The following is a 15,005-nucleotide window of genomic DNA, read 5'->3' as shown; positions in this document are numbered from 1 at the left end:
TAAAAGTCCTGCCCCACTAAAAAGTGAGTACCAGAATAAAAGCTAATTTAACAATCAAAGCCTGGATACATAAAAATGTCTTGGCCTGGAGCCTAAAAACCAACAATGATGGCACCAGACATGTTTCGCTGGGGAGAACATTCCACAGATGGGGAGCCACTATTGAAACAGCTTGTTCTTATGTAGTCACCCTTCCACACTTCCCTTAGAGAAGGCCTTTGTTGAAGACCACGAAGTCTCAGATGGTTCATGTGGGGAGAGGCAGTTTCTTGCAACTCACTACACCCCAACTCTCTAAGTCTCATGTTTTAGTATAACAAATTTCAGAAAAAATACTTGATGTTTTTAAAAAAGTGATAAAAACCAAGAGGTCAATGTCTGTAGTCTGGGATTTGAAGCTACTGGAGAGTGCATTTTGGAAGGCAATATGATCTCAGGACACTATTCAATCCAGAAGATATCCACATAAAATGCTTTGGTTAATGCAAAACAGAACACTTCCAAAGATGTTCAGAAAAAGACACAATACAAATTTATTTTAAATATATTATAAAAGAAAGTCCATTCATCTCTTAGAAACACTATACCTTACACCCAAATGATTTCCAATTTATCAAAGATTCTAAATTAAAGTGCTAGACATTCTTTACCTCCCCCCAACACAATAGGACAGTGTCCTGAGATGCACAAAATAAATACACTGGTTTATGCTGCAACATCCAATTTCAAACAATCTGTTAAGCATGCATTACAATGTCGAAACAAAGAGTCCCTGTATAACATCATCTCAAAACATAGTTGGCCCCTTGATACTATTGTTGGAAGAGAGATGGTGTTTTCCAACATAATCCTTACCATTTATTCTCAGAAGTAAGGCTTACTGAAGTCAATGGGCTTACTCCCAGGTAAGTGGTGTTACAATTGCAACCTTAGCCAGTTAGCTTGATTATACAATGCAATGTCATTAATTTAGTTAATATAATTTTATTTAGGATAAAAAGCTCCTACCTATTTGCAACAATGGAATGTGCTTGCATGGTTCTAGCCTAATCAAATTGAAACTGGAAATCTCTGGGTGACTACAGAAGCATTAGGATGGTCCTGAACAGAATGCAGGTCAAAAAGCCTTTTATTAATGGGTAATGAATTTTTATCTAAATTGTCATCTTGTTCCATATATGATTACATGTGACATCTTAGAAATCATATAGAGTTTATAACACTGAGACCCTAGAAAAATCTAAAGCCAAACTACATGTGAGCATTTGCAGCTACACTTCTCTACCTCCCATCACAAATAAAGCAATTTGTATCAGATATAATTTAAAAGGTTTATTTGGGAAGATGTGCTAAACCCTAACCACTCACCCTGTCTTCAGAGCATCTCCTTGTGGGTTGTCCCCCCATGTCAATTTTCGCTCATCTAGGCTCTAATATAGGAAATAAGGCAGGCTGGGAAACAAAGAACTGGTGAGGAAGGGGCCACAGGAAGGTGAGTGGCAGGTGTGGAGAAGGTTCAGCACTTTCTCTTTCTCTCTGCACACAAACTCTTTCCACAGGCTCTCACAGGTACACTCTTTTTGTTCTTAAGACTCCCTTCCCCATTTTTTTGCTGCCATCACATCTAATTTTGGACATGGTTACCCACAAAACAGAAGCAAAATCACAAAGTTGAGAAGACACCTCTATGCTGTTAGTATCTTCCAAGCACTTTCCAATCAAATAAAATTGGTGGAAAATGCCTCAATGTTTACCACAAGTTAAGGAACCTTCTAGAACTCTTCTTCATATTTGATAGGGTGCCCAGAAGGACTCTGCAGCAAAGCCTTTGAGCATTTCTGTACATGCTAAGCAGCAAGTCCTGTTGAAATTAGTAGGAATTCAGCTAGTTTAGATATTACAGTATATTAAGAAGCTAATCAGACTGCTTACACTAGTTTAGACTGTCTTAAACCAGGGGTGGTTATATCCATGTTAGTACTGTGAGTGGTTCTATGAAACATAAAGCAAACTACTGTAAGTCTTCGGCTCTTTTCAGATGTGGTTGTTGTTGTTTTTTACATCACAGCTTCATAGCAAAAATCTAATCAAATTGCGGTATTGTTTTGATGATATTATTATTATTATTATTATTATTATTATGGTTTCCCCAGCCACTCTGGGCGGCTTCCAACTGAATATTAAAAACAATACAGCATCAAACACTAAAAACTTCCCTAAACAGGGCTGCTTTCAGTTGTCTCTTAAAAGTAAAATAGTTGCTTATTGCCTTGACATCTGCTGGGAGGGCATTCCACGGGGCAGGCTCCACTACCGAGAAGGCCCTCTGTCTGGTTCCCTGTAACCTCACTTCTCGCAGCGAGGAAACCACCAGCAGGCCCTCGGCGCTGGATCTGTGTCCGGGCTGGACAATGGGGTGGAGATGCTTCTTCAGGTATACAGTACTGAGGCCGTTTGACGGTGAAAATATGTCTTTTTATATAGCCCACAAATCCTTGTAATAATAAAGCCATTTGTGTCACACCACTATGGCCTACAGGAACACAGTACTCACACATTGTCCTGATAGCTAACCTTTCAACTGCTTGGGATATGCTGTATAGAGGCTTTTGGGTCAAACTCTACAGGTGTTTGCTCCGTTGAGTGAAACAGATACCATTTTGAAAAAGGTATTCAAGCATGTATGAGGGTGGAAACAAGTTGCTTTACTGCTTCTCTGTTATGATGCTGACTAGATCAGGCTTCCTCAATTTCGGCCCTCCAGATGTTTTTGGCCTACAACTCCCATGATCCCTAGCTAGCAAGACCAGTGGTCAGGAATGATGGGAATTATAGTCTCAAAACATCTGTAGGACCGAGGTTGAGGAAGCCTGGACTAGATATTGACAAATATTTCTAATGAATGACCCATACATTTTATGGAAGCTACCCTGTTGATTTATTTTGATATGTGTCATAGACTATTGGTGGAAGACACTGCATGGTGAACCTTGTATGTTTGTATGCCAACATTTGGGATCAGGAGCCACTTACGAAACTGTCAGAATCAGCCATCAGGGGTATATAGGGATGCTCATTTATGTCCTTTACACCATTTTTGTTTTGAGTAATGAAACTTAGCAACTGGTTTTCTAAACCAAGACCATAAACTTTCCATTCTACAATATGAACTTGAAATTGGATATTTAAACACAAAAATCTTCCTAAAACATCACTAATTGCACATTGTACTGTACTCTTGTACATCCAACATCCCACTCCAGTCCAAGGCACTAGGAAATTGTTCAAGTTTAGGTACTTGCTGAACATTTGCATTTAAAAAGGCACTTCTTTATTTTAATGATGCTGTTAAATTTGATTTTGATAACATTACTTAAGACCACAAAAGGTGTATGTTTGAATGCAAGAATTTTCTAAACCAGATGGGGTTATTTCCTGCAGCCAAGATCTTCAGATGGCTTTGAAGGATTCAGATAATATCACTGCTAGCAACAGACACATTTCAGTCCACACATTTCAACCAAACCATTGAAAACTTTTAGATTTTTGAATTGAGATGCCATACTGAAATCACTATAACCACGTAGGGAGCCATTTCACACAAACTGCTTGCTCAACCTACCCACCGTCCCCCCCACTACACTCTCTTTGATCCATCCTGTGGAGGTGCTTCTCAAGCAGCAATTATGCTGAAATCAAAAGTATAAATCAGGCCTGACTGGAACAAAACACGGACACCCAATGTGCATGTTAATACTGTGCACACTGCTTTCCTCCAAAAGCCTCAGTGTCAGCACAACTGAACAGTTTTTTTGCTTAGCACAAGGAAGTTGAGGTCAAGTAACTGAAGTGTGACCAGGAATCTTAGCTACACATCCTAAAATATTCAAGAGCAAAGTATTTTCAGTTTTGTTATCTGACACCCTTATCATGCATGCAAATACGGTTTTATAGACTCATGCTTTAGTTATTATGAATATAAATAAAGCAGAAGATTAATTACAGATAAAAGTAGTAAAATGCATTTTCTTTTCTCAACCAACAGGTGGCCTGCTAACAATGCTTTCAAACCATTGCCTGGGGTTTCCAGGATTGAATGCATTACTTATGTGCAGAGATCGCCACTCAGCCAGAGTTAAATATGTTTAAGATATTTTGTAACTTGACAAGTATTTATATTGCTGCAGAGAGGAAGCTCTTAAGAATATTTTAACATCTGGCTTTTGGTGTTTGGTTTCAGCAGGTTAGTAACAATCACAGAAACTTTCCTAGAGCAACATAGTAAAGTGTCTGAGATTGCAAGATAAAAACTCCCTAAATTAAAGTCTCACCTCAGTCATGAACTTGTTAGACAGCCTTGCACTAATACTGGTCTACTTTGCAGGACTGTTGTAAAGATTACTACTGCATGAACACTAAAACATTACAGTACTTCAACTCAACCTATGTATTGACTATTCAGCATAATTATGTTTTCACCCTGCCTAGACAATGGCCTTCAGTTTTATTGCAGAGAAAACATTACAGGGAACAAAAAGATGATGGGAAGTAAGTAGAAGGGTATGTGATTCTGCAGCTAAACGGGGAATATGAAATATGAATTAATGGCCTTTTTAATTTTTAAATTCCTGTTACTTTGCCATCTGGTTAGTAGCCCACTGCAAACAGCACTAGTTCTTAGATGTATCATTAACTGAAGGTGTACTAGCTTGCTAAATTAGACACATATTACTTTTGATGGAAAAACATAAGGATGACTGGAACAAACTAGGAGCAGAAAATTCAGCTAGCATGGGATCAGAATTGAGGTGAAAGAAATTAGCGTTGGAAGAAATAAAGGAAAGAGGTCATGACCAGCAGTCTATATATGCACAAGGAAGCCTTCACACCCAGAACAGCTCTTTCCTTTCATATTGGTGTCCTTAACAGGAAATCCCTGCATGTAGATTATTTCCCTTAACTGAACAAAATAAATAAACCTAAGTATGAATTGATCTTCTGAGTGTACCATGAGACATTGTTTTGATAACCAGTGACAGACTAGTGAGGTAGAACTGGAAGAGGCAAATTAGCACCTGTTAACACACGGGAAGGCATTAAAAACAATCCTCTAAAAATCCCCACAGGAAATCATCTATCACTAGTGATATTTTAAAACAGATCTCAGCCTGAGTTGAACAAAAATGCAGGTTTAACTACGTCAAGAAAAACTAATGATATCAAGGTCTAACTGAAGCCAAGAGAATTGTGCTGTAAAATATTTTGCCCAATTCACTAACCTAAAAATATTGGACAATGGGGAATGCTGAGTAAAACTGCAGCTAACACAGAACTGGGGAGTTTGTAAATTCAAATTCGTGAATATGAAAAACTGACAGGAATCACACTCCAGTTATTTTCAATGAAGATTTTAAAGATGATCATTTAAGTCATTTGGAATGAGATGCAGGGAGGCCTAAGCTGTGAAAGATGCTGCACTGTATGTATCCTTTACTTTTGTAGAGCACTGCAGTTGTCATTTTTTTGTAGGATATTGTTGTGCATGCAGCCCCAGGTGTGGCTGGATGCTATAAGTTGGTTTAACAGGTACGTCACTAAGAATTTCACTGCAATCTTAAAACATACTTATTTGGAAGTCGGTCTCACCCATGTTACTGGGGAATTAAATTTCATGCAGCAATCTTAGAATTTTAGCCCTAGTTCTGTCTGTATAACTGGGTCTTTTGAGTTCAAGTCGTATGTCCGTGAACAGGTATATTATCCATGACTCAGCTGATTTGCCTAACTCAGGGGTCTGGCAGAGGATCTGTCTGGTGGGTGGGATCCTGAGTTCCCCTCCCCTCCCAGGTAGACTACTTTGACAGGTGGGTAGGGCCACCCACCTGCCAATAAGCTGACATCGCCATGTCAGGCAGCCCAGCTTCAAATGAAAGAATTGGGAGTGTACTCCAAGAGCCTTTCTGACTCTTTTCTTCCTATGTTTGAACTCAAGCTGGGCTGCAAAGGAAGATGCCTGTTGAAAGGGGTTTGCATTCAACTTTTGACAAGGATTGGCTGCAGCTCCTCATGCAGCTAATCCCCATGGGGTTTGTAGTCCAACAACTGCAAATCTCTCTCTTGGTAGGGAACGGGCTCTATTCAAGAGCTCCAGTGCAATGAACAACTTCATGCCACCAAACTAAGGGTCAGTGTAAAAAGCCAGTGCCAACACTGCTCTTAAACCATCTGGACTGGAGATATGCATTATCATAGCACTAATCCTTGGCTGCTGTATGGATCTATGGGTTTGGCTTTGAGACAATGTGGTGCAGAATTCATGACAGTTGCACATTACCCTTATGAAAAATACGCGGGCTTAGATGTGACCTTAATAGCTGAAAAACTAGAAGATTATGAAAGGATACGGTCCTGCATTAGAGAACTAGGTTTCAATCTGTGGTGTAATTATAGCAATATAGATTTCTAGACATCTTGTTAATGGGATGCAGCATCATCAAAGTAAAGACTGGCCTGATAGTCACACCCTCTCCTGAGATTTTCCCTTTTATTGTTTTTAAAAAATTATTCTTTTAAAAAATTTGTCATCTCCCCTGTAAAAATTATAGCTGTAATATATACATATAGATAGTCTTTAAAGATCAAGATTCTTGTTAAAGTTTTCCAAGACTGTTGAATTTGTGTGTTCAAATATCCACTGCTGTGTCGGAGAGGAAGGATTGCATGTGCTCATGAAGATTTTTCGGTCACTCTCACTACAGTCCATGCAGCTGCCACTTACTGGGTGGTAAAGAGTCTTGTCCTAAGGATGAAAATTAGAAATCAGTTTGCTGGACTTGAATATATGCCACAGACTTCAGAAAGCAGCTTAAAAAAATATGTATCTGTCATTTTATTACTTATCATCTAACAGCAGCTCTTCTTTAGAAGTAGCATTTCTCCACATTTATTGTACTGTACATTGCTTTAGCTAAGCAATTTCAAACTAAATAAATAAATAAATCTTCACAACTGAAATAAAAAATGAGTACTGAAGAAAATCACTCTTCCCTTATTCAAATCCAACAGGTTATCCACTAGACCTCACTTGGAATAGTGTTTCGCGCAAGCATATTGTTAACTTATTGTCCTTGTCTTCAACTCTTACTTGTATCCAAATCTTTCTGAAGTAGGCACTGGAATGTCTGGGCTACACCTCCCTGAACGTCAACACTTCTTCATGTGGCTTAAGAATTCTAGAATTGGGTTCACTGATATTATGAAGCAGGGGTCAATGATGAGATCTGAACCCTGAGATTCCTTGGGAAGATGTCTTGCCCTCATGACAACAGTTTACCCAAGCCTGCCTTATGATTCCTTGTTTTGTATTGTGGAAATTTGTACTTTATAGATACTGCAATTATCATTGCTTTTGAGTATTTCTGCCATCCATGAATATAATCCCAGGTCTTTGTTCCTTTTTTAAAAAAGGATAAACTTTTCAAAGCCTATGGCCCATCAGTTGTTGTTGCTGGACTCCAATTCCCATCAGCCCCAGCTAGTTTAGCTAAGGGGAGTTTGGTGAGGGGAGTTTAAGTCCAATATCTGAAGCCCCCCGTTCCCAAGTAGAAGAGCAGTATACGAGTGGCATGATACGAAAAGTTCCTATCATGGAGCAATTGAATACCACTTTATATGGTACACTTACAACAAGCAGGTTTATTTGCTATCTCTGGAAGAGATGTTACTATGCCCTATTGTTCTTTTAATAAAAAGGGGATTCCACATAACATGTTGTCCCAAACATAGGGACAAAATATTACAATATGAATATTTTTCAAGATATTACAGGTAACCATAATGCAGAAGTAATGGTTTCCACATTCTGAGTAATAACACACTCACTTTCCTGTATTTCCATAGCTGATTCCCCTTCATTCCATGACAGTCATAGAGAGTCACTGGGCTGTTGTGGGAAACAGCATCAAAACAGAATTTCTTTGTGTGCTGAGGGTCTCCTGGACGGATGTCCTCTCGCCAGCTAAATGTGAACACCTGCTAGGACAAACATCAAACCCTCAGAACAAACGATGAGGACAAAAATCCAGACTTCTTTGTTTTATGCATCATTGCCCTTCAGTACTACTCAATGTGAAGAACTACCCTCTCCTTTGGACAGGGCAAGAAATACAGAAATAGAATTGTGGCATTGTTAAGAAACGCAAACACTGAAAAGGAGCTCTACAATGGCAGTTGTGTTTGAACTGGAAGCCTGCAAATGACACCCCCCCCCCCACGGGCCATTTAATACCAGTTGCCCTGTGGAAAAGAACATCAGTTGCTCAAACGGAGCAGATTGATTTTGGTTTGTTTTAAGTGAGTGGCTCTTGAAGTATCTATTGTATGTTTATAAATATTGTGAGCCACTTTGAAGACTGTAGTTAAAAAACAGGATATAAATCTGCTAAATAAATAAATAAATAAATAAATGGGAAGAAAAGAAATGGAACTAATATAGGGTGCTTTTTAAATTTTATTCAGACCAAGTGAATAAAATGAACCTAACTTAATCAAGCTTATTAATTTCAATGAGTCTACTCTGGAGCAAAACCTAGCTGACCATAACCAACAATCTGTCGCAGTAATTTCCCTTAGTTGAAACTGACTAGCACTGAAAGATTTAACAACAGGAAGAAAAACAAGAGACAACAAGATTCACTACAGCAAGAACAGTTCTACAAAATGTGTGGTTACTGGAGCTCTATAGGCTTGTATTCTTTTGGAGGACAGCAGGAATATCTCTGGAGTTGAAGTAGCACCACACCAATTCAGTAATGAGAAGACATGGAAGCAACTGCTTCATGCTGCTACTGTTAGTACTAATAAAAAAACAAAGGAAATCTCTTTATGGAAGAATTAGACCAAAAATATATTTCAACATCCACATTAATTTTTACAACTCAACATAAATTGCATATAAAACTCATGCAGGCCTTTTGGATTTACCATATTTTTCTGTGTATAACACGCCCCTGTGTATAACACAACTCCTATTTTTTGGGACTCCAAATAAAGAAATCCCCCATATGCACTATCAGATGACCCCCCCAATTTTAAACTTGAAAAAATAGGGGGGAAATATAGTCATATACACGGAAAAATATGGTAAGTTTCAAAGTCAGTTGGTTTAATTTTCCATTTCCAGGCAACTGAAATGGTAGTCAGCAACTTATCATTTTACATATTATGTTAGAATAAAGCTGTCACTTCTAGCATCTTATACATTAAGAAATGAAAATATTCGGTGAAAATATTCCCTATCCAGTTTAATCTCTCATTAGCATCCACTGGAGTGTTAATTATACCTCCTGTGACACTAAGTGGTCACTGGATATAGTAGCAGATTCATTAATATGGTTTTTCAGAAGATACATAGAAATGATGTCAGTGCATAGTACAGTTGCATGACTAGTGTCTTATTAACCTTTTCCTGTCTGCCTCCTCTCTAGTCACCTGGATTTGGCTCCAGATAATAATGGTTTTCTGCCACAGCACTCATGCACATAATTTAAAGTACTCATCTCCTGCACCCCAGGTGTGTTTACATACCAAGGCCTTCAGCTTGATAATTAGCATCTGTGTAATATCTAGACCAGCAGATTACATTCTACTCCCCTAGCAAACCCCCACTTAGTCTTACATTAGTGAAGATATTGTGGTATTTCAGTAATACAAACTTTGCATAAAATAGTTCTTTCTAAAACTGCCTGCGGAAACAATAAGAATGAGATAATTATAAAAAAGAATGCAAATACCTGCACACTGTTCCAGGCAGCTTCTCCTCTGCCTTTCACACAGGCTTCAACCCGTAGTGGGGAACCAAGGGCTCCATGTTTGGTATCTGCACAGAGGCCGGTTCCTACATTACGGACCTGAAAGATTAAGTTGCTGATTAGCTTTGCATCTAACTTCTTGACATAGAGGCAGTCAAGGAAACTGAAGTACAGGTAAAAGGTAAAGGTAAAGGACCCCTGGACGGTTAAGTCCAGTCAAAGGCAACTATGGGATGTGTCACTCATCTTGCTTCAGGCTGAATGAGCCGATGTTTGTCCACAGACAGCTTTTCAAGTCGTGGTCAGCATGACTAAACCGCTTCTGGTGCAACGGAACACCGTAATGGAAGCCAGAGCGCACAGAAACGCCGTTTACCTTCCCGCTGCAACGGTACCTATTTATCTACTTGCACTGGTGTGCTTTTGAACTGCTGGGTTGGTCCCCTGCTTACACAGGGGCTACATTCTGAGGCACTGCGCATGTCATTGAAATTGCGTATAATAGAAATGCACTGAAAAAGCCTGCAAACACCCCATTCTGCCCTTTTAGTGACATTTCAGTGATGTCTTTATGATGTTTCCAGGTCACTTCTGGGTTTGGTGCGATGTGCATATACATTGTCACACACGTATTAAATGTGTGTAAACGGGGCTGAAATACAGGCAGTCCCTATGCTATCCCATAACAAACACTGGCATAAATGCAAAGACACAAGACAATATGATTTCTATATATGTATGTGTGTGGATGTGACAAGAATTCTCAAGAACTGAGAAGCCAAGAAAAGGGATCTAGAACAATCTGCTCTGTGTCTCAAAGGAAAAGAAGCAGCATGTTGAATACACATCTGAGCTTGAGAGCCATTTAACAAGTGGCTTCAGTGGAGAATTGTGAAGGCAGTGATATTAAAAAAGAAATGATCAAAGCCTTGGATTTACTACCCATTCTTAGGTCAGGGTTAAACCTGATAATGGGCTGTCATAGTATGTAAATCTTAAGGAGCAAACATACCTCAGAAGTTCAGTGTGTACTGTTTTCAATAGTTTTAGTAAAGTTAGGCTTTCTGCTAATGGATTCTGAAGTGTATTGAAAACAACCTTTTCTAGCCATATTCATATACATTCACTAAATTCCTGCATGACAGGGATATGGAAACTGGTGTTGTTAGATCACCCCTCCCATCATACATGACCATTGGCTCTGTTGGCTGCCACTTATGGGAGTTGGAAGTCCAGCAACTTTGGGAAGGCCTCAGGTTTCCCATCCCTTCTGAAAAGTTCTGCACCATCAAGTATGTACAGAAGTAAACATGCACAACCATTTCACTTAAAGATGGACTCAGCGGGTAGTGGAAATCCTGTGGTTTGATCTGCAACCATACACCATAGCATGGCTGGGACTTCTTGATACAGCTGAATTTCTTGAATAAACCAACCTCTCCCCAGGCAGCTGCTGGAGGCTCCACTGGTGGATAGAACTTTTGCAAGTCCCAAGCAACTTCATTCATGAACCACTTGAAACTTTTGCAGTTGAGATTACTGCGAAGTTCTTTCTGAGCAGTCACGTCTCCTGCAGACAGATGCCGATATTCAGGTCTCCTCTGGTAAATGTACTCTGCATATTCATCCATCCACACCTCAGCAACACGCTTCAGGTTCTACATAGGTGACAATATATTTGAAATGAAGAATTGAAAATAAGCATATCCATAAATTTGAATTATACAGGATGCACATATGAGAGATTAATTAGCTGCCTTACATGGAGGCACGCATAAAGGACTTTATGGACTTCAAAATAAATAAGTCCAAATAAATAAGTCCAAATTAATAAGTCCAAAATTAATAAGTTAATAATTAATTAAAATTAGTTAATTAATTAAAATTAGTTAAAAATTAATAAGTCCAAAATTAATAAGTTCAAAATTAATAAGTCCAAACCCAATCAGATGGTACAGTAAGATGACTGCTCTTCCAAGGAGTCAGACAACCAGAACATTCTATAAAGGTTGAATTAAACTGGGCCCTGAGCATCTACTGTATTTCATCAAAAAGAACTTTAAAAGTAATTGTGTTCTTTAGGTAGTTAATTGTGACTGAGGGAGAGAGAAGTCTTTTCAGTCATGTTTCTTCTTCTTCTGTTACTGTCTTTTCCCACCAGAGGGAGTATCTACCCTTCTTTAAACTACACACCTCTGAATACCAAATAAAAGCACTCATCTTTGCATATGAAAATTCACTAACGTGAGAAGACAAATTCACTCATGTGAGAGGACAAACTTTTAATGTCTGGGTAGTAACACTGAGGATCCTCATGTGTACATATTTTGAATTATCCTGAAGAATATATTAATGTGAATCAATCTGATTTCAGACGTCCTGCCAGTTTAAAGGAATCATCCTACTATTGACACATTTGCCCTTCACTGGGGGGATGATGTTTGTCATTCTAATGGGTTTTTAATATAAAGAAAGCTAAAGATAAAGGATATCAAAATGTGCAAGCCAGCTCAACCAACAGCCATTGTTATACATAGCCTTGTTCAGTTCTTAATCTAGTGCAGCAACCTAATCCAATGAGTATCTCACAACAGGAACAAAGGAAACTACCTTATACTGACTCAAAGTACTGATCTATCTAGCTCAGTATTGTCTACAATGACTGGCAACTGGTTACTAGGGTTTCAGACAGGGAGTTTTTCCCAGCTCTAGCTGGAGGTGCCAGGGACCTTCAAGCAGATGCTCTACCAGTGAGCTGTGGCCCTTCCCCCAGAATATTTACCTTTTTCTGTCTGGTTTTGAAATGGGGACCTTCAGTGTATTAGGCAAATGAGACAACCTCTACACTACAGAAACCACTTGTTAAAGATGTAGCGCAACCCTTAGAGCAACTATTTTTATGGTTTGTGAGAGTTCAGCTTGTGTGCTATCATTTGCTTGCAAAACAATGTCAACTCCCAAACTTCTTGCACTAATGTTAAAAAATGCATCTCACCCACTATCTTTTTAGAAGATTGCATCTTGACTGAATACAAGGAACAAAGGAAATTTAGCAAGACAGGCTCTTACTCTTGCCAAGCTGACTCCTGAAGGAACCTTGTAAGGAACATATTTTCTGTAGATATGACCAACACGGGAACAAGGAATATCTTCCATACGACCCCCACACATCCATACCTGTCAGATGCCAGAGAGAGTAAGCACAGATCAGAATTTTCTGAATATGATGGAAATAAAAGCTTTTTCAAAGTCATATCAAGTAGTAAGTTTGTTACCTTAGTAAACTATTTTTAAAACATCATAAATGCATTCAGACGTCATGTTATTCAAGCTTTTAAAGTTGTGCATATTTGAAACTATGTCACCACTGTGACATAAAAATACCACCAGATCCAACACCAAGAAATGAACCTAGCATGAATCAAAAGCAGTGTGTAGCTTAGGTAGTTCAAAGAATTCGGAAAGTCAATGCACATGTAAACACATGACTACTAAAGTTGAATACTTTTGTAGATTCTTATGTAGTGTTATTACATACAATCTCAGAGTTATCTGGAGAAAGTTAAAGATTTTAGGTCACACATCAACACCTTACTTGCTATTTTGTAACTCTACTACAGTGCCAACATGCCCTTCCACTGCTGCTTTCGCAGAAATACATATGCTGATGTATTCCTGAAATAAGCAAACGTGCATAACTATTTTTTAAAAATGGAGCATCAATTAACTAAATGCTACTTGCAGAATTATGGCTCTATTTATGTCCAAGTAAGGTCACGAAGAGTCAGACGCGACTAATCGACTAAACAACAACAAGGGTCAACAAAATTATTTTCTCTTCAAGAAGCATTGAATCTGTGCCAACATTCTCTAGGAACTTTCCTTGATACCTAGATTAAATATGGATATAAGTTTTGCCAGTCTAGGTAATTGAAACAGATGTAGTGTTGAGTGCATGCATTCCAGTAGGCTTAATGAATTTAAGTTCTTTGACTAATAATGTACATAATCTGTATTAAAGTACCATGCCCATTTATTAACAGACTGGCTCTGAAATGTCTTAAAAAGGATTGTCTGGCTAGGTTTGCTAAGGTAAACATTTTAATGATCCAACAAAGGTTTCATTAAAACATTTTCCAGCTTTTATTCTGTAGAGGAAACTAAACATTAAGCAGTCTTTGACTTGCCTGTCAAATATGAATTCAACAGTGGTGAGAATGTACTGCTCACCACTGGTTTTGATAAGTGACAACCCTGAATCAATTCTTGAATTCAAAAAGAGCAGTTTCCAGATGGGCAGTTTCATTAATGGATACAAGGAATGGGGAAGAAATTGGTATTGTTAGCATTGTAATGTGAACCTACCTCATTCACATTTACTGAGCAAATGTGCAGATTGAAATGCAGCTATCCTTCAAATTTTTTGAATTTTAGGATGCAGTTCCCAAACTTAAAGATATGTATAAAAATATATGTATTAGGGGGAGGTGTACACATTAATGGAAATAAAGTTTAAAATGCATTATATTAGACAATTACTTATGTTAGACAAAATTGTATTAAAATGTTTATATTAGGAGAAATGCAAGTGAAAATGCTTGCCTATTTCCATGTAGGATTTTCCAAAATGTTTATGAAATAATGTGAAAATGGGACAAAAGAAGATTTAAGATAGGAAATATAGAAGAACTGAGAGGAACTGAAACCGACTAATTAGTCCATTCTTAATGGATACACTGGGTGGTAATCAATTAAATTTTACTCAGCATAAATCTACTGAAAATAATGAACATGAATAAGTTGCTCTATTAATTTAAATCGGTCTACTCAGAGTAAAAATTAGTTGAATATTATTATTTTAATTTATTCCCACCCTTTCACCTAAGGTTCCAGCGGGGATTGCAACAGTTACAACAATGTTTAGGGGCATGATTTTGGGTAGCTGAGGGCAACGTGAATATACTAGCTCCACCCAGGGTAGGAGTGTGTTTAGCTATGTTAGCTGAGAACATAATCAGCCAGAGAGATTGATGCTTTTCATCTGGGCCTAAGCCTCCTTCTCGGAAGAAATGATTGGATGGCAAAGGATCTTCAAAAGCAACTGAGGGAAAGCATTTCCCCCATGAACTTCACAGTGTGGCCATAATTGTCTCACAGCTACAAGAACACTTCCAAACAAAGAAATTAGATCAACAG

At 38.3% G+C, this 15,005-nt stretch overlaps 1 protein-coding gene across 1 annotated transcript in view; it reads right to left on the bottom strand.

Annotated features, from left to right (window-relative positions):
• Positions 1-509: 509 nt before the first annotated feature.
• The window catches only part of GALNT10 (polypeptide N-acetylgalactosaminyltransferase 10), a 38,341-nt gene continuing 23,845 nt past the window's right edge, over positions 510-15,005 (bottom strand). Inside the window, exons 8-12 of the mRNA XM_080988381.1 lie at positions 12,879-12,986; positions 11,246-11,467; positions 9,792-9,908; positions 7,882-8,031; positions 510-6,799 (exon numbers count right to left, since the gene is read on the bottom strand). Coding sequence (XP_080844507.1) covers positions 6,632-6,799; positions 7,882-8,031; positions 9,792-9,908; positions 11,246-11,467; positions 12,879-12,986 — 765 coding nt within the window. The 3' untranslated portion in view covers positions 510-6,631. The remainder of the gene's footprint in view (positions 6,800-7,881; positions 8,032-9,791; positions 9,909-11,245; positions 11,468-12,878; positions 12,987-15,005) is intronic.

This window comes from Podarcis pityusensis (assembly GCF_964106645.2).
Source record: "Podarcis pityusensis genome assembly, chromosome: 2".
NCBI classification, from domain to species: Eukaryota; Metazoa; Chordata; class Lepidosauria; order Squamata; family Lacertidae; genus Podarcis; species Podarcis pityusensis.
The sequence above is the reverse complement of the archived record's forward strand: the minus strand, read 5'-3'. Positions and strand labels throughout refer to the sequence as shown.